The sequence below is a fragment of the Lagenorhynchus albirostris genome, chromosome 16 (genome assembly GCF_949774975.1).
Source record: "Lagenorhynchus albirostris chromosome 16, mLagAlb1.1, whole genome shotgun sequence".
NCBI classification, from domain to species: Eukaryota; Metazoa; Chordata; class Mammalia; order Artiodactyla; family Delphinidae; genus Lagenorhynchus; species Lagenorhynchus albirostris.
Genome location: NC_083110.1, coordinates 25099676 through 25125377, shown reverse-complemented (window position 1 = coordinate 25125377; position 25702 = coordinate 25099676). Strand labels below are relative to the sequence as shown.

At 38.3% G+C, this 25702-nt stretch overlaps 2 protein-coding genes across 5 annotated transcripts in view; one reads left to right on the top strand and one right to left on the bottom strand.

The window, feature by feature from the left end:
• The window catches only part of NUDT13 (nudix hydrolase 13), a 31123-nt gene extending 19565 nt beyond the window's left edge, over nucleotides 1-11558 (bottom strand). The window contains 1 exon segment of the mRNA XM_060126950.1: nucleotides 11494-11558. Coding sequence (XP_059982933.1) covers nucleotides 11494-11558 — 65 coding nt within the window.
• Nucleotides 11559-17002: 5444 nt separating this feature from the next.
• P4HA1 (prolyl 4-hydroxylase subunit alpha 1) overlaps nucleotides 17003-25702 on the top strand; it is a 92819-nt gene continuing 84119 nt past the window's right edge. For all 4 annotated transcript variants that reach the window (XM_060126125.1, XM_060126124.1, XM_060126120.1 and 1 more), the window contains exon 1: nucleotides 17003-17146. The gene's annotated coding sequence lies outside the window, so the exon portion shown is untranslated. The remainder of the gene's footprint in view (nucleotides 17147-25702) is intronic.

Here is a 25702-nt window from a genome sequence, read left to right as displayed (position 1 = left end):
ATAGAGCCATTGTAATGCTTTCGGCTTTTACTCTGAGAAGATATGATGTTACAGAACAGTTTGAGCAGGAGAGTGAGATGATTTGACCTACATTTTATTTAAAAATTTTTTTTTTAGCTTTTTTTTAAAAGTTATTTATTTATTTTGGCTGAATTGGGTCTTTGTTGCAGTTTGCGGGCTTCTCATTGCGGTGGCTTCTCGTTGCAGAGCACGGGCTCTAGGCGTGCGGGCTTCAGTAGTTGCAGTGCATGGACTCAGTAGTTGTAGCTGGCGGGCTCTAGAGCACAGGCTCAGTAGTTGTGGCACACAGGCTTAGGTGCTCCACGGCATGTGGGATCTTTCCAGACCAGGGATTGAACCCGTGTCCCCTTCATTGGCAGGTGGATGCTTAACTACTGCGCCACCAGGGAAGTCCCTTGACCTACATTTTAAAAGAATCACTCTGTGTGTGATTAGACTGTAGGGGATAAGAGTTATTAAATCCTGAAGTCATTGTTAATATATACCTAGGTTACGTGGGAAGGAAGAGTAGTAGTTCTGGGTAGTTGACCAATTATTTCTTTTGGATCTTACTATTAGCACATGAACCCAAGGTTTTTATTAGATTGATTCATTAGCCTTAAGGAAGGCACAGATAATTTGAGGGAAATAAGATATAAAGTCAGAGAATTCCAAACAAATGGGGAAGAATGCTTAGAGAAAGTTAGGGCTCTAATAATTTTTTTAAATCAAAATAACTGTATTTTTGATCAATTAAGTGTTAAGTGCTATAATAATAAAAAATAGTGCTATGGTCTGAATGTTTCCATTCCCCCCCCCAAATTCATATGTCAAAACCCTAATGCCCAGTGTGATACTATTAGGCAGTGAGGACTTTGGGAGGTGATTATGTCATGTGGATGGAGCCATTAGGAATGAGATGAATGTCCTCACATAATAGGCCTGAGAGAGCTCCCTTGCCCCTTTTACCACATGAGGACACAGTGCGTAATCTGCAACTTGGAAGATGGCCTTCCAAGGACCTGACCATGCTAGCACCCTGATCTTGGAATTCCAGCTCCAGAACTGTGAGAAATAAGTTTGTTTTTTTTGTAAGCCACCTAGTCTGTGGTATTCTGTTATAGCAGCCCAAACAGACTGAGACAAATAGCTAAGATTAATTAAGCATTTACTGTATTCAGGCACTAGGCAAAGTGTTTCACATATTTATCATTAATCCTCACATCCTAAAAGATACATATTATTATTTGCACTTTACAGATGAGAAAACAGAGGCTTAGAAAAGTTACATAACTTGTCCATATTTACACAGCTAGTAAGTAGAAGAGCTGGATTTTAACCCAAGCCTATCTGACTCCAGACAGACCTTGTGTCTTTGACTACCGTAATGTACTATAGGCTTGGGTTATATCTGACTGGGTGTGGGGCAGGGAAGCTCAATAAAAATATTGGAAAATATTGGAATGATGGAAATAATCTCATGTTCATAAATTGGAAGACTTAATTTTGTTGAGATGACAATATTCCCCTAATTGATCTACAGATTCAATGCATCCCTGTCAAATCACAGGTAGCTTGTTTGCACAAGCAACAAAAGAGAAAATAGGACTTCACCAAAGTTGAAAACTTTTGTGCTGCCAACAGTACCACCAAGAACTTGAAAAGACAACCTACAGAATAGGGAAAAAATGTATTGCCAGTCATACATTTGATAAGGGACTTGTAACCAGAATTTGTAAAGAATACTTATGACTCAGTAATAAAAAGATGAATAACTGGATTTTAAAATGAGCAAAGGATATGAATAGACATTTCTCCGAAGAAGATACAAAAATGACCAATAAATACATGAAAAGATGCTCAACATCATTAGCCATCAGGGAAATGCAAATCAAAATTACAATGAGATAGCACTTCATACCCACTGAAGTGGCCACATGGAGAAAATCCTCATATACTGCTTACAGGATTGTAAGTGGTGTAGCTGCTTTGGTAAACAGGTTGGCTGTTCCTCAAACAGTTAAACATAGAGTTACCAAATGACCCACCAGTTCCACTCCTGGGTATATATTCAAGACAACTGAAAACATATGTCCACACAAAAACTTGTACACGAATTCTTATAGCAGTATCATTCAAAATAGCCCCAAAGTAGAAACAATCCAAATGTCCATCAACTGATGAAGGGATAAACAAAATGTAGTATATCCATAAACAGTATTTTATTTGGCAATATAAAGGAATGAAGTACTGATACATGCTACAACATGGATGAAGCACGAAACATTATGCTAAGTGAAAGAATCCATTCACAAAAGATCACATACTGCATTTATATAAAATGTTTAGAATGGGCAAATCTATAGAGGTAGAAAGTAGCTTAGAGGTTGCCTAGGGGTGGGGATGGGGGAAATGTTGGAGGAGAATGGGGAGTGACTGCTAGTGGAAACAGAGGTTTGTCGTTGTTGTTGTTGTTTTGGAATGATAAAATGTTGTAAATTTGATTGTGGTGATGGTTGCACAATTCTGTGAATCCACTAAAGATCACTGAATTGCACACTTTAAATGGTAAGTTATGTTATTTGAATTATAGCTCAATAAAGCTGTTAAAAATATTCAACCAAATCATTAATTATGTTAAACAATTATAGTACATGTTTAGTAAATACAACAAATATGGTGTAGGTAGCTGTAATCTTCATAGATTTTTTAGGTCATAAGGTAAAAATTTTCTTTCCTAGGGCATGCTTAAGTTCAAAGCAATGGCTTTATTTACTCACATAATAACTTAATACCGTATACTCTTTTTAAATTTATTTATTTGGCTGCACCAGGTCTTAGTTGAGGCACACGGGATCTTCATTGCCGCATGCAGGATCCTTGTTGCTGCATGCGGGATCCTTAGTTACGGCAAGTGGGAACCTTAGTTGTGGCATGTGGGATCTTTAGTTGCAGCATGCGGGATCTTTAGTTGCGGCATGCGGGCTCTCACATGCACCATGCGGGATCTAGTTCCCTGACCAGGGATGGAACCTGGGCCCCCTGCATTGGGACTATGGAGTCTTAACCACTGGGCCACCAGGGAAGTCCCCATATACTCTTTTTTTTTTTTTAACATCTTTATTGTAGTATAATTGCTTTACAATGCTGTGTTACTTTCTGCTGTATAACAAAGTGAATCAGCTATACATATACATATATCCCCATATATCCCCATATCTCCTCCCTCTTGCGTCTCCCTCCCACCCTCCCTATCCCACCCCTCTAGGTGGTCACAAAGTACCGAGCTGATCTCCCTGTGCTATGCGGCTGCTTCCCACTAGCTATCTATTTTACATTTGGTAGTGTATATATGTCCATGCTACTCTCTCACTTCATCCCAGTTTTCCCTTCCCCCTCCCCGTGTCCTCAAGTCCATTCTCTATGTCTGCATCTTTATTCCTGTCCTGCCCCTAGGTTCATCAGAACGATTTTTTTTTTATATTCTGTATATATGTGTTAGCATACGCCATATACTCTTTTAAGGGCACAAATGGAGCCTCAAGTCATTGAATCCCAGTCTAGTTTTTGGTGGTGAAAGTAACAATGTATTTTATTTATTGTTTTATGAAAATTCTCTTTATTTTTAATTTTTATTTATTTACTTTCATTTTTCTTTTTTGGCTGCGTCAGTTCTTACTTGAGGCATGCGGGATTTTTTGTTGTGGCATGCAGGCTCTTCGCTGTGGCATGTGGGCTTCTCTCTAGTTGTGGCATGCGGGTTTTCTCTCTCTAGTTGTGGCATGTGGGTTTTCTCTCTCTAGTTGTGGCATGTAGGTTTTCTCTCTCTAGTTGTGGTGTGCGGGCTCGAGGGCGCATGGCCTCTGTAGTGTGCGGCACACAAGCTCTCTGGTTGAGGCACATGAGCTCAGTAGTAACAATGTATTTTAGAGATATGTATTTATTAATTCATTGAACATATTCTTATTGAAAAGCTATCATGTGGCAAGCATCATGCTAGAATTGGGGACACATTGGTGAATAACATGCTGTCTCTGTCCGAAAAAATTAATTATGCTTGTACATGTGTGTATGGGGTATGTGTGAGTGTCTGTGTGTGTGTGTGTGTGTGTGTGTGTGTGTGTGTAAGCATGTGAGACAACAGCCCATTTACTCAGTGTTTGACCAGTTATAGGAATGGATATTGGGATGTAGGGGAACCTGAGCAAACTTGGAGAGAAATTGCAGGTTCATTCTGTAAGCAGGCTTACAGCTGGATATTGTCTCATTTCATGTGAGACAAGAAATAGATCTTAGCAAACAGGTTAGAAACCTGTTAGAAACCTCATGGTTTCATGAGGGCCCCTGAAATAAAATGAGCCACTGGCAAAGAGCCCTGTGTGTCTGCATAGCCAGTGGTGTCATATACACTGGGAGGTCCTTATGCTTCTCTTCAAGAGCAAAGTACAATAGGTTTCCTTCTCTTCCACCTCCCCAAATATGGAGTAATGTTTAGCACACAGCAGGGAATAGAACCAAGACTAAAGGCCATATTCAGCTGGAAGACAAGATGAAACAGGACAATTAAGGTATACCAAGGTAAAAATTAATTTGAATACATGATTTTGTTAGTATAATGCAGTCACTATACTGTGTGTTTCTATTTCCTGTTAATTGAGCTCTTACTCTCTTTGCTTTAATTCTTTCATTTAAAAAAATTTTTTTTAATTTTTACAACTACTTCTGGGGCATTTTACTGAGTCACTAGCAATTCTATCAGAAAGTTGGCAAAGTTAAAAAAGAAAAAGATAGAAAATTGTCATTTTCATTATCAGTTAAAAGGTTCAGCAAAAGGCTTTCAATAGTGGGTTATAACTATAGCTAACTTTCATTTCTCTAGTGTCTTGTATAGTGTCATCTTTACCCCAATATCCAGAGGGGTTCTAAGTATAAGACAAAGTGTACACTGTGTGTGGTTATATTCCCAAAGTAATTTTTTCTGTTACCTAATCTAGTGATTATTTCACTTTTACAGGCCTTAGTTAGAGATATCCCTAAAGCTCTAATATTTTATAATGTAATGATTATCCAAATAGATGGTCATTAAGTTTTCAATGTTGGATGAAAAGAATTTGGAGATTTCCCCTGATTGACAGTATCCATATGTTCTGTATTCCTATATCACAATGGAAGCTTAGGAGGTAGTTGTTAGCAGTTATCTATTGTCACAATAATGCTTCATAGCAAACAACCACAAAATCATAGAGGCATAAAACAAGGGTTTATTACTCACATACCTGGAGTGATTGGCTAGGTGCTTCTGCAGATCCTGATCAGGCTCATTTACCTGTCTAGGGGTGGTGCACTGTTGGATAATCTAGAATGTTCTTGGCTGGGACATTAGGGGTGAGTTGGCTGTGCTCCATGTGTCTCTCATTTTCTAGCAAGCTAGCATGGGGATATTCTTTTGAGAGTGATGGCAGAGGGTAAAAGCAGAAGTGGAAATATGCGAGTCTCTGCCTGCATGACAGTCAAAGCATATTATATGGTCAGGCCCAGAGTTACAATAGGACGGTATTACAAGATTTCATGGCAAAAGTTGTTGTTAGGGGTTTAGGTCAACTACAGAGTTATAGGGAACAGTCTCCAAGAGATCACTCTCACTTCCAATACCAACTGCAAGTTCAAGGGGTTTCGAAAACCATTCTCAATTTTGATAGAAGGACTCACAAAACTCACTGAAAGCCATTATACTCGTGGTTATGGCTTATTACAGGATAAGAATACAGATTAAAATCAGCCAAGGGGAGAAGCATATAAGGTGAAGTCTAGGGAAGTACTAAATGTGGAGCTTCCATTGTTTTCTCCTCATAGATTCAGGATGCATTATTTTTCCAGCAACAGTATGTGACAATACATATAGGATGTTGCTAACCAGGGAGACTCACCCGAGTGTTGGTGTCCAGAGTTTTACTGGGGATCCGTCACCCAAGGCCCCCACCCTAAATCACATTGTTGGTCTTTGTGGTGTGGCCACCCCCTACTCTAAATCACACTGTTAGACTATCCCCTGTGACCTAAGGCCCTCAGGGAAGCAGACACTCCTATCAGACATGAGATTACCTCCCAGAAAATGGCAAAAGCCAGACCTCATTTTGGGCGAGGTAAAATTTTTTACTATATAGGAAGTAGGGAAGTAGGGAAGAATTGGGATATAGGAAGTAGGGAAGAATCGGGACTATTAGTGCAATCAATCTGCCACAGTAGCTCTATTAAAAGCATTCCTTAACTTGGTATAGGATAGGAAGCAGTGTTCTTTAACTTCAGGATTGGCTTAAGAACTAACATTAACCATAGACTGCTTATAGATGCTGTAAGTAAGCATCCTTGTCTTTACCTCTTATACTTATTAAGATTAGGACTAATTGTTCCATTTCATAATTTTTTAAAGTCATTGAAACAGGTATAAAACACACGAAGTTGGTTCTATGATTAAAAAACAATAACGAAGCAAAACCTCACAAAATTTTATACTATACAGCATGCACTGATGGTTACTCATATTAATACAGTACTTCATACTTTCCCAAGAAACTTTCAAAACAGCTATCTCAATTGATTCTCATAATGTCTTTGTGTGGTTGATAAGGCAAATTTTATTATGGCCATTTGGTGGATGAAGAAATTTCAGCATAAAAGTTAAAGGGATTCACTGAGGGACATCTTGCTGAACTGTTAATGGTGCACAAGAACCTGGGCTCACTGACTCTATCAGTGTTCCTTCCAAAATAAAAGTGTTTCTTCTGACAAATACTATAATTCTGTGACTGAATGAATTCTGAGTCCTAAACTCTTGAGTCTTGCTTCACCAAGTAAAGATTTCTGGCATTCTTGTCTGGTTTGTTTGAGCTCTTGACAAGTTTTTTGGGTCAAAGAAATGCATGGACTGGCCAAGCCCTACAAATCTTTCTGACAGCCAAGTCAGATGCTGTTTGTTTATACACGGAAGCATTCTTCTGAAATATAACTTATTTTTTTCAGTGAAATATTTTTAAAATTTGTATCCATTTCCTATCCTTGACATAATAGCTGTTGGATATTCCCCTGCAAACTATAGCATTTGAAAATATTTAATATTTAGGACTCAAGCTATTTATGTTCAATGAGTTATACATTGCTAAGGAAAGATACCAGGAAATGGAAACAGAGGAGCAAATGGAGTCTGATACAGCTTTCATGCTATTCGTAAGTTTCACAAACAAAATAAATAACTCTTCCTTAATCACCAGTATATTTCCAATACCTGATACAATGCCTGGCCTATTGTAGGTGCTCAGTAAATAATTGTTGAATGAATGAATAAGTCATTAAAATAGGCCTCCAGTTACAGCCGTTTCTTGGTAGAAGGCAGTACTCTCCTGACATCATTGTTTTCCTCTTGGAAAACAACTACATTTCCTTTGGGAATTAGAAATTTGGCTCAAAACCAGAGAACAGTTAACAGCTGAGTTGGAGCCGTCTCCACAATGACTCATAATCATGTAGGGTACTACATCAGTTAAGATGTGTTTGGTTACTTGCAAATGAGATTTGAGAAAATACAAATTTAATTTGCTTAAACACTAAGGAAACTTATTAGCTTGCATAGCTAAAGCACCCAACTGTAGTTCAGGGCTCAGATACCACTCAATTAAAGTTTTACTCAGCTTCTCTCACCTCTGACCTACTTTGTGTGCTGTCTTTGTCCTCAAGCTGGCTTCCATCATGGTTGAAGAATGGCTGCCAGATCTTAGGGCAATTTACTTTCTTGTTCCTATCCAGAGAGTATGTCCACCCTCAGCCTTGAAGCAAAAGTATTGGTCTTCACTCTGTTTGGGTCAGTTTAGGTTATAATCCCCACTGTCTGAGCCCCTAACCAAACGATTCCTGAGGTCAAAGGAATGTCTTGAATTGATTGGGACTTGGGTTAAGTGCCCATCCCTAAACCAGTCACTGTGGCAAGACAGATTGTCATATTACTGATGTGAATCAGATTTATTAGGGTGGGGCCACCCCGGATTTTGGAGAAAAGTTTCTTGGATCTGCAGTTTGATATATTTTATCATTTTTGGAATGTTTTCTGCCATCATCTCTGCAAACATTTCTAAAGCCCCATTTTGTCTTTCTTCTTCTGGGACTCCGGCTACATAAACGTTGGATTGTTTGATATTGTTCCACAGCTTTTGGATATTCTGTTCTATTTGCTTTTCACTTTTTTTTTTTCCTGTTGACATGTTGGTTTGGATGACTTGATCTTCTTTTCTCAGCTGTGTCAAATAACCAATGAGTTCATCAAAAGAATTATTTGTCTCTGAATATCATGGGATTTTTTTCCCCTAGCATTTCATTTGATTAATTCTTTTTTTATTTTTTAATTTAAAATTTTGGGGGAAGATTAAAATAATACTAGTTGTTGAAGAAATAAATGAATGAGTGAGCAAAATTCAAGTTAGGCCTCAATTCATTGGACTATTTGTTGTAGTTTTCATCTCTCTACTGAAATTTCCCATTTGTTCAGGCATGCTGTTCACTTTTTTTTTTTTTTGCTAGTTAGTTTGAAGTCCTTATCTGATAGTTCCAACATCTGGCTTATATCTACGTCCATTTCTGTTGACTGCTTTATCTCCTGAAAGTGGGTTTTTTAATTTGTTTCTTTGTTTCCTGTGTCTAATGGGTTTCCAATGAATGCTGGACATTGTGTGTAGTGCAGTACTGTTTTCCGGTTAAGTCGTGCCCACACGTTGCGATGAACATACCTCTTCTGTCAGGTTCTTAATGTGGCGGGGTGAGGGGGGCGTCTCAATCTAATTTAGGAGTTGACCTGGGCTGAGGCTTTGTTGTTGCTATAGTTACTTTCATTACAGCACAGATTTCACATTCCTTTAGGAGGAAGGTGCTGTGCCCTTGTGCTTACTTAGTGTGGGGCTCATGTGCCAGAGCGTTTTTCTGTGTTCCTGCTTTCAATTGTCCCTGCATTCTTATGCCTTAGCCCTCTTTCTCTCCACTCGCAGCATTAGACTGTGTGTGTGTGGAGATTCTGTTGTCCTGGTCCAGTCTCAGTCTTAGGCAGGCCCTGTGTGCCTGGGCCTTGGGAGGTGGGACTTTTTCAGTCTCTCTTGAAAGGCAGCCACCTCAGCCTTTTATCTATGGTTGGTCTTGGGCAAGAGTTTCCTGCTTTTTCTTCAGCAGTAGTAGAACTCAGCTTGTTATCAGTGTCGGACCCAGGGTCCAAGAGGGTTTCCTGCCTCTCCCCCAAGAATAGAGGGTTGTCTTATAGTTTCTCCACCCACAAGGAATCTTCAACCTGTGCCCTGGGAGCCAAAGGGTTTGCTGCCACTTACGCAGTGGCTTAAGGCTTTTGCTTTGTAAGATAGAAGAGCCTGAGGAAAAATGTTTGGGGGGAGGTTTTATGTCCACTTCCTAGCTGCCTGCAATTTCCTCCTTTACTCCTGTACCATCCAGTGGAGCTCTATGATCTCCTGCCCTGTTCCCAGTCTTTCATCTGAGCACCACTAAGCTTGTGGGAGGAACTAGCAAGTACAATCTCCCCTTGTGCCTGAGGCTCCCAACTGACAATACTTGGATTTCAACAGTTTGTTAAAAGTTTTCCTGAGTTTTTTCTTACTCTGCAAAGGGCTAAACTTTGTGTTCCATTTCTCCTTGGAACTCAGGTTACTTGGTTGCTTTGCAACCTCAGCTGTATGATATGCTCAAGAACATTTATGATTTTGTAGATTATCTGCCTTTTTTCCCATTGTAAACATGGAAGCAAAATTCCTTTCAGTTTTTTACATCCTAAGCAGAAGTACAAGTCACACTGAAACTGAAAGGCTGGACAATTTGGGAAGTCTTAATAAGGTTGGTAAAGGGAGGAATGAATACTAGGTAGGCATCCCACAGTGTCCATTCCAGGTAAAAATATAACTAATAAATACAATTCTAGTAATAGGTTTTGTAAAGGAAAAGTTTGGCTGGCTTGTTTAAGCAGTATGTATTGATAGGTTAAGAGAGGCTAGGTAATGCTACGGTTACAAACAACTCTAACCTTTAGTAAGTTTACATTATAGAAGTTTATTTTTCACTCAAGCTGCATATCCAGTGGAGACTGTCAAACCAGTGGAGAGTTTAGGGCTCTGTTCATTGTAGGAACTCAGAGACCTGGACTGATGAAGATTTCATCTTGATACAGGCTTCCAGGGTAACTGCAACAGTGGGAAGGGAACATGGTGAAACACATTCTGACTTTCAAACATGTTGCTTTCATTGGCCACAGCAAGCAAGTTAGCCACAACTAACTTCAAAGACAGTGAAGAACAGACCTTTCTGTCTGGGAAGAGAAAAGCCCTAGAATTATTTGGTGAACAACACTAATGAACGCCATGGGGAGGTAACTTTACCTTCCCAACTAATAGCAGAAAGATACGTGCAGTTAATGTATGGTTGACTCAAGGTGAGCAGAACTAAATGTAAAGAAATCACAGATTAATTTTAAATTAGAACTTCAAGTAGATAGAAAGTCAGAATTTTAGCCCTTATATCAGTTCCTGTAGTGATGTGGAAATCTGCTTAATATTGACAAACTGGTTAGTAATTGGCAGAGTAAGTCTGTAGCCTATGATGGTCTCTGCCACTTCAAATCCATTAAGATTTAGAATCAAATTCTTTAGTTTCTCTACAAATTCAGCTCACTTTCCCAACTTCCTTATTTTGGTTGTTGTTACCACTATTTGTCCAGTTTTCCAAACTAAAGACCCTGGCACAATTTTTATGTAACTCATATGTCCTGCCTTATGAGGGTACAAGATGAGGAGTTCACATGCCTTTTAATATTAAAATTAGAGGTCTTAATGCTCCTATTGTGCTTATTGAGAGAAGATCTTTCTTCCTCTCTGGAGTCCTCTTCCTCAGACAATTCCCATGATTTCAAGAATGCTTATCTGGTGTAAAGGGTCTGTCCTAATAACTACATTCACCTCTAGGAGAGAACAGTGGGAAATTTACTCAGACCCTTGAAAAATGTCAGTCTTCAGCCACTGTTTCAGTCGTGATCATATACATAAGTTTATCAGTTTCTTATTGCTGCTATCACAAATTACCACAAACCCGATGGCTTAAACAATACAAATTTATTATCTTAACAGTTCTGTAGGTCAGAACTCTGACAGTGGTCTCATTGGGCTAAAACCAAAAGTATTGTCAGGGCTGCATTCCTTTCTGGAGGCTCTAGAGGAGAATCCAGTTCTTTGCCTTTTCCACTTTCTAGAGGCTCCCCATGTTCCTTGGCTTATGGAGCCCCTCTCTCCATCTTCACATCAGCAACATATCAAATATCTCACTTTGCTTCCATCCTCACATCTTTCTCTGATCAGAGCCAGGAAAAGTTCTTAGCTTTAAAAAAATCCATTTAATTAGATTGGGCCCACCTGGATAACCCAGGCTAATCTCCCCATATAAAGGTCCTCAATTTAATTATACCTGAAAATTTCTTTTGCCATGTAAGGTAACATATTCACAGGTTCTAGGGATTCAGATGTGGCCATTGAGGGGCCATTATTCTGCCTGCTACAGTGAGTGTCCCTATTGAGGCCACATGATGGAGGTGGTCTGGCTACCCCATTGCAGCCACTTTCCTCAGTGCCACAGTGACAGGATATTAGTGACTGGAATGGTTTCTAGTCTCAGCTACATTCTATAATACCTCATCTCTTGACTTTCATGTCCTTACTCATGATTAAAGAGTAAGTCCCTATCACTCCTAGTTCTAAGACCCATCCTATGTCAAGTGACATGGAAAACTCATATTTTTTTACATTGTGTTTTTACTTTGTTAACGATAAATAATGTAATTTTACTTCACTGTTTAAAATACCTCAATGCCTTTCCATTGTACTTGTTACAGTACTAAGCAGTCCCAGCTGATTGAGCCTTCACATACCGATCACACCAGTTTCTCCCTTGCTTATTGCACTACAATCACACTGAATTTCTTTTAGCTTCTCAAATGCACCAAGTATTTTCCTGTCACACGATTCTCACACATGCTCTTCTCTCTCTTTAGATTGTTCTTATTCACACACTTCGGCTGGCTAACACAGGTCTCAGTTTATGTCAGTTCTTCAGAGACACTTTCCCTCTGTTATGAATCTAAATTATGTCCTTCCTATTATGCTTTTTCATAGCATCTTGTCATTTTCCTTTGTCACATTTGTTTATTTACTTATTTATTTATTTAAGTGTGTTGTCGGTTTCCGTAAAAGGACTCCAAGTTCTGTGACAGCAGGAGACATACCCGGCATTTAGCATTATTTGGGTCATATAGGAAAGTATTTATTGGGTGAATGAATTCCCACTGCCACAAGTGTAGGTTTTAACTCTATCCAATAAGTTTATAAATGCTTTAAAAGCAGAGAATGTCTAATTAAAGTTTGACCTTCCACAGCCCAGTAGGCAGTGTCTTGGACACAGTGGTAAGCCTTCCATAAATATTTATTCAATGAATCGTGAACTACTAATCTAGATGCCACTTTCTTCTAATTCACATAGCATAATATTTCTAAAATATTGCCTCCATCATCTTAATCCCCTGGTAAAAAACCTATCCACCATTACCTATTTCATCAAATTTAGCTTTATTCACTCTCCTCACTATCAAGTTTATTTTATTTTAATTAATTAATTAACTAATTTCCAGAGAAGGAAGGATTTATTAATATTACTTGCAGCAAGTAAGGAGAACACTTGCTTTCCCAAAGCAGTGTCTCCAAGTATGTAGTATTTTATAATCCTCACAACACATTCAACACTTATTCACTCTCTCCAATAATTTCTAATTGTTTCATATGTATGAGTGCCTTCAATAAAAGGGTCTATGTCTTCTGTTTTCGCTGCCTTTTTTGTTGGGCACACAACAAAAGTGCTCAATGTCAAGGGAAGAAACCATCATTCAAAATGTGAAATAAAACGTTGATTTATTACTTTCTATGTGTAGAAAAGCACTATGCTTGTTTGACTGTCCCTCTGCTGATCTTATCTTGTTTTTGTGAAAGACAGAGTTCAGGGATTGGCTGACTTTCAAAGGTGAAAGTGGGTTGACATCTGCTGTGGAAGCATGATTACTCTGCTGGAGAGACTGTTGACAATTGGCTGAATTTCAGAGATGTGCTCACTAGAGTAAAGCTGTTGCTGTTTTGGCTAACTTTAAAAAGTGGGAGGCTGTCCCTGACTGGCTCGTTTTTCAGAAGATTGTTCATAGGGTTGAACAGCCATTTATCTATTAATTGAGTTTAGAATGACTTCTGCTCATTAGTTGTTACTGCGGCTACATAATAGGCTTTTCCTAAGAATATAGGACTTTCAATATTTCTTAAAGAAATATTTATTGATTGATTAATTTTTCAGATGTAAAAGAAGAGATTGAATGGTGCTTTACCTCCACTCTAATGTTTGACCATTCAGAGGGGAGTCATGTCATTCTTTTTCTACTCCCCAAGGTATTTGCTGTTTTCATTCTAACTAAGCAGGGATGATAGTGTTGAGTAGTCATATGTAGATTTGATACGAAGTGTCCTTTTTGGGCAACCAAATGATATTGATAGGGATAGGTTAGAAGTTTCTTTCAGCTTCACAACTCATGACTGATAATGTCACGTAAAGTTTTAGGATTGTTGTCACATTTCGGAAAATTTCAAATAATTTTATTTGTATGACTTAATAGAGTTCAGGGCACATCAGTTTTCTTTAAACTGATGACATTCTAATCAGCTTGTTGTGGATAGCCTCATTAAATTCTCACAAAAAAGGACTTACTTTTATTGGCTAAGCATTGATAAGTACTAAATCTTTAATTTTAAAATGTATACATCCAATAATTTGGAAGAATTTCTCACAGATTAGCTTTAGGCTCCCAAAGTTTCAACTTAGCTTCTCCACCACTATCCATATTTTTTTTTTTTTTTTTTGTGGTACGTGGGCCTCTCACTGTTGTGGCCTCTCCCGTTGCGGAGCACAGGCTCCGGACGCGCAGGCTCACCGGTCATGGCTCACGGGCCCAGCCGCTCCGTGGCATGTGGGATCTTCCCGGACCGGGGCATGAACCCGTGTCCCTTGCATCCGCAGGCGGACTCTCAACCACTGCGCCACCAGGGAAGCCCTCTCCATATATTTTTGATGCTAGAACACAGGACACATTCAAATAGCTATATGGTGTCTGGCCCTGTACCTTTGTTTTACAGTGCTGGGTGGGTCAGTACAATGGGTGGTAGTACATTCTTGGATGCCACTCCTACACTGGGACAGCTGAAAATATCTTAACTATACCTAGGAATGACTGTGAATTACAAAAATATATCCCACTAAACTCAAGCCAAATGTATTCTAACTCAAGTTCCCTACAGTTAAATTATAAAAATGCCGTCTAGCCACTCCAACACCACTAGACAAGGGGAAGTGTGATGTAGGGAAAATCAGTGAGGAAAGAATTAGAAGTCTAAAGATTGCCATTAAAATTTTTACTTTCACAAATTTTACAAAAGCATATGAACGTGTGAGCGTATTGTTAGGGCCCCTTCCAGGGTCTTGGAAAGGGCTAGTGCAAATGAAGTCCCCTGAAAATGAAGCTTTCTTAGCTTCACAGTAAATCTGCCTCAAGGTCTGGAGCCATTTTATTTACAGGGTAAAATGCAATTTTCAGAGTCTGCTCTATATAGGGCCAATGGATACGTTGATTATAGCTCCACTTGAGACCAAGATTTAAAGAAGAGATCTTTGCCTCGTTTGTGTCAAGGGCTCCCTGCTATTTGTTTAGACTAGTGGTTCTCAAACCCTTTGGTCTCATAACCATTTCACACTCCTAAAAAGCACTGAGGACTCCAAAAAGCTTTTACGTGGATAATACCTATCAAAATTTACTGTATTAGGAGTTAAAACAAACATGTAAAATATTTATTTATTCATTTAGAAACAATAATAAATCTGTTACATGTTAAATAACATAGTTTTTAATGAAAAATAACTATTTTCCAGAGCAAAATTAATTTAGTGAGAAGAGTGGCATTATTTTACATTTCTGCAAATCTCTTTAATATCTGGCCTAATAGAAGATTCTCATTCTTATGCATGCAATATCTTTAGAGTGAAAAAGGCAAATAAATTTTTAGTATGAAATAATTTTGCCCTGTGAACCCCCTGACCACACTATGAAAACTGCTGATTAGCGGTTCACTATATTTATTGCTGTATTTAATTTCTGGTTGCCTACTCTTCCACAAGTACCCTCTCTATGACTATTTCTGTATCTGTATAATCTACTTCACCTCCTAGATAAGAGTTAAATTTTAATTATTGCTGTGCTTTTTAGCATTCATGGAAAACTTTAGAAACAATTTTTTTTCACACACACACACTGTATTTTATTTTTACAAGAGATAAATAAACTGACACCAAGCATTGTAAATGGATGACAACAACAAAAGCAACAATGACTGCAATTACCAAACACGAAACACACTCACACTATGTCATAATATTGACATTCAGTCCAGTAATCCTCCACTGTAACAGCTCCTTTACTTTGCAGTGAAAATTGATTTGTATATTTTTTGCCTCTGAGTCCTTGTGGGATTTTTTTTTTATTATTCAAACAGAAAGTCACAAAAATTATAATCATCCTCATCAGTTCACTCAGTCCCATGTAATTAATTTTTTTAATCTTGATCTTTTGTTAACACTTTTATGAATGCATCAGTTTTCCATTAGAGTTCTGAAAATGCTTATTCATTCAGTTCAGCAGGATAGTCAGTTACCAGAAACCTGTACTTGTCAGTCTTTTCCATGAATTCCTTGAAGATGAAACGCTTTTATAGGAACATTTTTGCAAAAGCATCAGAGTACACCCAGAACTGTCTGTAAATGACAAAAGACTTAAAAATGACCACGGTTAAAGATTTGATGAAAGTTCATAATAATGCAATTGACAAGGAAATTTAGTTACTTCTGAGATATACATTTTAAAGTAATAACTAGAATTATGACTTATAACATTTTAATGACTAACAAGTCTTAGAGAAGTCTTTCTTCCCCTTCACTGACAAGGGAAAAAATATCTCCTACATTGTCTGCTCCCTGATAGTAAGGTTTTCTTCTTTCAGGATTATAATGACTAAGGCAAATATTAGACTAAACACAACACTGGGTTCCTTATATGCTACAACACCATCTAATGCTTACCAAGCCCTTTCTGTGTGCTAGGCATGGGCTAAGCGCTTTACATACATTATCTCATTTAATTCTCACAACAGTGAGGTAGGTACTGTGAGGTACCTACCGTCATTTTCATTTTGCAGATGAGGAAACTGACATACGGAGAGGTTAATGCCCAAAGTTTTACGGGACTGAGCCGTAAATTGAACCCAGAAAATCTCTGGAGTGCGCAGTCTATTATCTACTGTTAAAATATAAAAATGGGCGATAGAGCAAGATTCACATAAAAAGAGTGTAGGTGAGAGAGGGAGGTTAGTAAAGCAAAAAGCCTCAGGGCCAAGACAGCTGAGATATCAATACAGGATGTAGTGTTATTTTCCACCCGATCCTTCTTTTCTGCTTTATTTCCTACGCTTCCATGTTCCTCTTCTCAAATTTAAGCTATTTCCTTGCTGGTGGTTTCGTCGTTCAGGCCTGACTGGGGCTGATCCCGAAATTCAGGCGCTAAACAACCTGTTGAAAGAAGCGGGGCAAATCCGAGGTAACCACGGTGACGGCGGCTTGGCGAGAACCCCGCGCAGGCGCGTTACATCCCAGGCGCGACCGCCGGCCCCTCCTCTGGGCCTCAGACTCCACCAGCTGGTGGGGAGTCCTGGGCGTGGGGCGTGGGCCGCGGGTAGGGGCGGAGAGGGCCCGGGCTGGGCGCCTGCGCAGACGCCGGGACGCTGGTGTGATCGAGCTCACGTAGCGAGGGTTGCAGACGCCTCCTCCTCGGCGCAGCCGTCGCAGCCTGGAGGTTATAAAAGGGCTAACTGGCTCCCTCTGCTGCCCAGTCGCGCCGCCAGCGGGCTGAGGGAAAGGATTAGGTAGCCGGCCGAGCGCAGGCGACCGGGGACTGAAGAACGCGCAGCCCTCCCGTGCCACTTCCCAGGTGAGACGCTCCTCCGACCTTGGGGACTGAGGCTTAAATCCTTGGGCAGCCGTGGTCCTTCTCGGGTGGCTCTGGTGGTCTGGTCCCTGCCCCCTCTCGTGGTATGGCTCGGGGGCAGGGGGAGGCTCCCCCAGTTTACTACTACTGGCTCAGTACCGTCTCCCCTGGAGACTCGGCCCCTCGCCCTGCGCCCCGCGTCTCCTGGGTGCCCCAGAGGCCCTTCTGCCCTCCTCCGTGCTCCTCTTCCCACCGCCTCCCAGGTTGGCGCCCCCGACTGTTGGGGCTGCGGCAGCATCAGTCTCCGCCCCGGGGACCAGCACTTTCTTGAATATTCCTTCCTGAGGAGGAATCACCCTGTTGAGTTTTCCGAGCTCCTCTCCTACCTGGTCCTGCCTAAAAAGCTAAGGAGTACGCGAGGGTTTTCGGCCTCCACAGCAGCAGATGGTTAGCGTGTGGCAATGGAGAGCGGTTTTTAAAGCTTATAGCTGACGGGGAAGCGCTCGGGCATTTTTATCCTGCCGAAGAGTCGTGGGGTCTGGGAAGAGGACCTACCCGCGGAAGTTCAGGCTTTACTCATCTGTTGCGCGCAGCGGTGCTGCCGGAGCAGCTGGAGGTAGCCCCGGGCGGCGAGTTTCGGGCGGCTGGGTTGAGGAAGTCGGCTGTCAGATCCTCCAGTCAACTGGGAAGCTAGTCTTCTTCCTTCCTTCTTCTGCCACATAAATTTTTTAAAGGCACATGAGCTTCTCCCCTCCCCCTCTCTTTCTCTCCGCCAAGTTTGCTGCTTTTAAAAGTCCACATCAGTAAATGGAATTCTTTGGCTGTGTGAGAACTTTGAATTACGTGGATGGACCCCAGCTGTATGTTTTAAGGGGGAGGAAGAATGGTTCCATAAGTATGGGACCATTTCTCCTAAATAATCGATTGTATTAAATACAGTCAGTTTTTAGACACTAACAATTTAGGCGTTCTGGGTAGAGTGGTGAAGACTTGGAATTTTGCACTGTTTGCTTTAAGAAAGGGATGAAGAAGAAACTAGATCTCCTTTTAGGAATTGATCGAAAAGGCCAAAGCGGCTTGCCAATTTCGACTTAACTGTTTCTGGTTTCTCTGAGAGCTATGGACTTTCCCTTGGAATGCACTCTGAAGGGATGAAATAGCCACTACTGAGTGGGGGAAGGGAAAAGACGTGGCAGCAGTGTTCTTTCATCAACTTTTGCCTTTTTTTTTTTATAGGTTCGGGGAAGAAACGTATTTCCCTTTTTAGATTTAGATGTAGCTTATGAATGAGGCTAGTCTTTTCCTAATCTGATGAAATATTCAGTCCTCATAGCAGGAACACTGGAATTTAATTTATAAAACATTTAGAAGGGATTTTTCTGATCAAGTGTCTATGGAAAAAATGGATACGTTAAGGAGGAAATATTTAAGAAGCTGAAAGTGAACAACCGTGAATAAGGTTTTTTGCCTTGATTTAAAATTTAGACATTCAGCGATTTTTCTTTATCTTTGACTTTTAGCCTGTGAATATGATTTCTAAATCTTAACGATGAACTTCAAATTTTACCTTTTCTTTCTGTGGGAAGCATAGGTTTCATCATTTACCTTTGAAAGTCATGTCAGTTTTGGTTTTGGTACATTATGCTTTAAGTCCTGCCAATATTTTAGATGGCCGATGGCAAATGACTCTTTTATTTTTTAATCTATTTTATTTTATTTATTTTTGGCTGCCTTGGGTCTTCGTTGCTGTGCGCGGGCTTTTCTCTAGTTGCGGCGAGCGGGGGCTGCTCTTCGTTGCGGTGCGTGGGCTTCTCATTGCGGTGGCTTCACTTGCTGTGGAGCACGGGCTCTAGGCGCGGGGTTTCATTAGTTGTGGCTCACGGGCTTTGTTGCTCCGCGGCATGTGGGATCTTCCCAGACCAGGGCTCAAACCCGTTTCTCCTGCACTGGCAGGCAGATTCTTAACCACTGTGCCACCAGGGAAGCCCACAAATGATTCTTATAGATTTAACATAGTTACTAGGAAAAGTTACTAGGAAAAGGACTACTCTGTGTCTTTAGGTGAATAATGCTTTGATATCTTAAAATGAGTTTTATTTTGAAGTACTGAAAATCAAGGATTTTGGTAAACGGATAATTTTATTGGCCATTTTGTATTTTGGTAACTAAAGTAGTAACAAAAAAAAGATGAAAAAAAATGTGTACAACTTTTATTGCAGAAAAATTTAGACAGTGTAAAAGACTATTGAAAAAAGAAAGCTTTGTATTACCAGGGTAGTCCAGGTTGTTGCAGGGGAATCTTGGCTTTTTGGTAAGGAGATGTTAACCTTTTCTAATAGTGCAGAGTGGGTTGTATACTGACAAGCAGTATCTTTCATAGGGTAAATATGTTCAAGCTCCTGCTTTTATTCCAGGGATGCAACCATGAAGCTTGTGAGCCTTCACTTCTGTGGAAGGAATGCCTTATTTTACTTAGCAGTTATTAACTGGGAGGGATGTAATTACATCTCTTAGATTTGAAAAGTGTCCCTATGAGATACATAGTAGTAGTTCTCAACCTATTTTGAGGACATGAAATCCATTGAGAATCTGATAGAAGGTGTGGACCCTGGGTCTGAAAATACAAGTATACACATCTGTGTGGAATTTTAATTACCATTTTTCAGATACTCTCTCCCTCCACAAGTGCATCTATAAAATGCAAAACCCTAACCCTACAAGAACCAAAAAGTAAAAGGTATGGAGTAAGGACATCTAGGTATCTTGAGGCAGGGTTTCTTGAATATTTTTGAAAATTGAGCTGGGCTTGTAAGTCTGACTGGACTTGACTATATAGATGACCTTAATAAACTTGCTAAAAGGGTTTTAACAGAAGTAAGTTGGTTGGAGAATTGTTGAATTGCTAAATTGCCTAGGCAATGGTACATCATACTGGCCTCACCCCAACCCCTTATATGTTGTAACATATCTTTGGCTGTACTCTGAAAGTGGAAAATACTTTAAGGTAAAGAAAAAGTAAATTGAACAGGCCCTTGGCATTACACTTTATTGCTCTTCTGACAGTGAGATCTTGAATCTTATAATTACATAATGGTGTGTGTGTGTGTGTGTGTGTGTGTGTGTGTGTGTGTGTGTGTGTGTGTGTGTGTGTGTGTGTATAAAATGAATGTGTAAGAGACAAGCCAAATAAAGTATGTGTATTTGTGAAAGCTTCATTAGTTAAAGTTTCATTTGTGTTTCTACTCAGTGAAATTTATTTGTATAAAGGTATCCTCTCATTAATTTTCTTCTAGCCAAATATTGTGCCTCAATAAAAACTAATTGACGCTCAAAGGACTTCATTAAGGTTACTCCAGCAGTTTTGAACTTGATATAATGAAAAACATTCCTTTTCCTGATGTTGCTTTGGATGATCAGTATGACTATTAGTATATTTGGTTGTGTATTGGCAAAAAATACAGTATAGAGATTCATGCTTCTTACATAGTTGTTATCAGTGAATGAGCACTATCTTGGACTTCTTCTGCTTCCTGCTTAGTGTTTTATATAAATATGTCCATGTTTTGGTTTACATATTTTTCACTTAAATAGTGATATTATAATATATCAAAGTAATATACTCAGCCTTTCTTGTTGGGCATTTGAGCTATTTCTTCATTATAAGTAGTGTGAAGAAAAGGCTGTAATTTAGTGCTTTATTTTATCCACCTGTTTAGCTACAATAAACTTTGGGATTGGGCTCTGAGAAGGTTTTTAATCAACCTGATAACAACTAAAGCACTTTACAATTTATAAAATGTTGTTTCATAATATTATATAATTTAATCTTTAAAATAATTCTGTGAGGTGGTTTTATATCATCCCCATTTTACAAATAAAGAAACGGAGATTCCAAGTCAAGTAATTTGCCCAAGAATTAGTAGTCAAAATTAGTAGTCAACAGTGAACATTGAGATGAAGCATCAAATGGAAGAATCTTCTGTTATGTCTATAGCAGTGAAGAAATGGATTCTATTAAGTGTGTTGTAAAAATTTTGGGAGAAGATGCTTTTGTAAAGTTTCTGGGGAGTAAGTAATAGAAATGGAAACTTGTAAAGTATTAATCACTAATTTTCAGATGTCTATTTTAAGCTATTTTCTGTTTTTCTGAATCTATATTTTTTAAGGTTTTTCACCTCAGTACCTCGCACTGTTACCCTTATAATTTCTCAAGCTTTTCAACCATGAACTGTTTTCTGAAAAATTTTAAGAATTTCTGTTACAAAGGGAAATTTGTGTACAAAGTATGTTTAGTTTTAGAGAATGAGAGAAAAAGGTGTTTTCCTTGATTCAATATTGTGATCATTAAGTATTAGCATCTGTTACTATGTTCTGAACATTGTGCTGGAAGAATCATGATAACATGTTTGAATTAACATACAAAATAGAGGACAGCTACATAGATTTATATGCTTAATTGTTTTATTTGAGAGTGTTCAGTAAATATTGATTAACTGGTTTTAAGTAGGCTCAAGACTTCTCTTACACTCTAATCTTATATTAACTGGATTTTCAGGTCTGATTCTTTCAAACAATGATCAATAAATAATTATTTTAGTGCTTCTTAAACCTAGTTGTTGAATTTAGGTCCTCAAAGCATTACTTGCTGTATACATATGGCCTTTGTTCTTGCCCTCTTGTTCCAACAACCTCCCCCCTTTTTTAAAACACAGACAAGATTTTATTCATATTCAAAAGTTGCTTGAAGATGTTCTCAAATTTGCATACTCTCAAATTTACCAGTTTTTAAACCTCAAAGGTATTTTGAGAATAGATCTCAATTTACTGTTTGAATAAAAAAATCTTAAATAATGATATTTGTGAACAGTAATCATAGCTACCAAGTGATAATGTTTTATAGGTAAATAAAGACACTAACATATGACATAATAAGGGTGATTACTAATAAAGTAATTGGTATACTGTAACAACTTTATCGAGGTATAATCGATATACAGTAAACTGCACACATTTACAGTGTGCACTTGGTAAGTTTTGACAAAAGTATATACCCATGAGATTGTCAACACTGTCAAGATAAGGAACATTTTCAACACCTTCAAGAGTTTCCTCATGACTCTGTAATCCCTCCCTCCTGCTCCTTCCTGCCCTTTCCTCATCCCCAGGTAACCATTGATCTTTTTATGACACTTAAGATTTGTTTGTATTTTTGAGAGTTTTCTGTAAATGGACTCATATAGTATGTACTTTTTGCAGGGGGGAGGAGGGTGTCTGGCTTCTTAAACTCAGCATAATTATTTTGGAATTCATCCACGTTGTTATGTGTTTGTTCCTTTTTATTGTTGAGTAGTAGTATATTGTATGGATATACCACAAAACTTTTTTTTTTCCCATGTACTAATTGATGGACATTTGGGTTGTTTCCAGCTTTTAATTATTATAAACAAAGTTGTGATGAGCATTCGCAATTCACATATAAGTCTTCGGAGGAATATATACTTTCTTTTCTCTTGCATAAATATCTAGTAATGGAATAGTAACATATGTTATAGGGAAATATTTCTTCCCAGATTGTGGCTTGTCTTCATTGTTTTAACAGTGTGTTTCAAAGAGCAGGAACTGTCTCTAATCATGGACAGAATGTCTATGCAGAAAATCGGAAAGATTGTTCAGAAAGCTCCAGCCCTAATAAGTGAATTCTGCAAGGTTGAAGGACAGAAGGTCAATATATAACAATCAGTTGTATTTCTCTATAGTAACAATGAACAATTAGAAATTAAAATTTAAAAGTACTATCTCAATAGCACCAAAACCTATGAAATATTTAGTATTAGCTTTACAAGACATGTGCAAGATTTGTATAATGAAAATTATAAGACACTGGTGGAAGAAACCAAAGAAGACCTAAATAAATGGAGAGATATTCCATATTCATGGATTGGAAGACAATATTGTTAAGACAACCATTCGTCCAAGCTGATCTATAGATGCAATTCCAGTCCAAATCCCAGCAGGGTTTATTACAGAAAGTAACAAGCTGATTCTAAAATTGATATGGAAAAACAAAGGAACTAGAAAAAGGTAAAATAATGTTGAAAAAGAACAAAAAAGTTGGGAAACTCCTGATTTCAACTTAATTACTGCAGTACTCAAGGGTAAAGATAGAGAAAAGATAGATCAATGGAACAAAACAGAATTCAGACACACAAAATGGTCAGTTCGTTTTTGACAAGGGTATTAAAGCAATTCAATAGAGAAAGGATAATCTGGAATAGTTAGACGTTCATATGCAAAAACTGTCTTGCCCAGAAATTTATATAAATCTTGGGACAGATGACACAAAGGCACCAGTGGATATGAAATATGAAATAAAGTTTACTCACACAGTCAACTGAAAAAGGATTCCTCACGGAGAGGTCTTAGGTTTAGTCCAGAATGAAGCAAAAGTGAAGAAGGGCGGTTGGGTTTAATTTTTATTGTGGCCAGAAGGAGTGTGATAGTTCCCATGTGTGGGATTTACATGGTTTTAGCTTCCCACTGACGCCCAAGGAGGCAATGGCTGGGCTTTCTTACTGACTTATCCAGATGTGGGGCAAAAGGGAGAGGGAAGTGTGGGGCTTTAAGGCAATGAGCACTCAAATGTCAAAATAGAATATTTTTCTTTATTATAGCCTCAGTGCAAAAATTCCTCACCATCTGTGCAAAAACTAGTTCAAAGTCGTTCGTAGACCTCGAGATATGACCTAAAGCTAGAAAATAACTTGAAGAAAATATAAGACAAAATCTTTCTGACCTTGGATCAGGCAAAGATTTTTTTTTAATCACCAAAAAATTAGATACCAAAAGCATGATCCATAAATGAATAAATTGATAAATTCGACTTCATCAAAATTAAGAACTCCTGCTGTTTGAAACCATGTTATGAGAGTAAAAAGACAAGTCACAGGCTGGGAGTTAATATTCCCCTATCACATATCTGACAAAAGACTTGTATCCAGAATATATAAAGAACTCACAAAATTCAGTAGTAAGTGAACAACCTAATAAAAATTTGACAGAAGATTTAAGTAGAAACTTTACCAAAAAGACCTATGGACAGCAAATAAATATACCAAAAGATATTAAACATCATTAGTAATTGCAGAATTGCAAATTAAAACCACACTGAGATACCAGTATACACTTAAGTGAGAAAATTAATTAAGACATTAAGAAGAATGAAGGAAAAAAGGAAAAATAACAACAATACCAAATGCTGATAAGAATGTGGAGCAGTTGGAGCTTTCATCCATTGCTGATGGCAGTGCAAATGGTATAGTGATTTTAACATTTGGCAGTTCTTTATAAAGGTAAACATATGCTTACCATACAACCCAGCATCCCTACTCCTGGATTTACCTAGTGAAATGAGAATTTGTTGATTTCTTTTTTTAAAACAGCTTTATTGAGGTACAATTCACATACCATACAATTTACCTCTTAAAGTGCTTTTAATACATGCACAGAGTTGGTGTAAACATCATAACAATCAATTTTAGTACTTTTTTTTTATCACTCCAAAAAGAAACGTCAGAACCATTAGCAATCACTCTCCTCCCCCTCCCCCAGCCCTAGGCAACCACTAATGTACTTTTTATGTCTGTAGATTTTTTCACTTAACGTAATGTTTTCGAGGTTCATTTGCGTTATAGCATGTATCAGTACTTCATTTCTTTTTATGACCAAATAACATTCCATTGTATGAATATATCATATTTTATTTATTCATCATTCGATGCACATTTGGGTTGCTTCCACCTTTTTGGCTATTATTAATAATGCTGCTATGAACATTCATATACAAATATTTCTGTGGATATGTGCTTTCATTTGTTTTGGGTATAGACTTAGGAGTGGAATTGTTGGGTCATATGGTAACTCTATGTTTTCAGGAACTGAAAAACTGTTTTCCGAAGTAGCTACACCATTTTACATTCCCATCAGCAGTGTATGAGTGTGTCAGTTTCTTCACATCCTTGTCAACACTTATTTTCTTTTTTACTATACCTATACTAGGGGCTGTGAAGTGATATCTCATTGTGGTATTTAATTTGCATTTTCATAATGACTAATGATGTTGAGTGTTTTTTCATGTACTTATTGGCCATTTGTATCTTCTTTGGAGAAATGTCTCTTCAAATCCTTTTCCCATTTAAAAAATGGAGTATTTTAAATTATTTTTACTGTTGGGTTCTAAGAGTTCTGTATATATTCTGGGTATTAAACTTTTGTTAGAGATATGATTTATAATTTTTTTCCCATTCTGTGGCTTGTATTTTCACTTTCCTGAAGAACAAAAGTTTTAAATTTTGATGAAGTCCAATTTAATTTTTTCCTTGGCTTCTTGTGCTTTAGGTGTTATATCTAAGAAATTGTTGTCTAGGTGTTATGTCTAATTGCCTAATCAGGGTTATGAAGATTTACACCTCTTTTTTTCCTAAGAGGTTTATAGTTTTAAATTTCAAAATAATCTTTGCTATATTTTGAGTTAATTTTAGGGTCAATTTAAAGTTTTCTTAA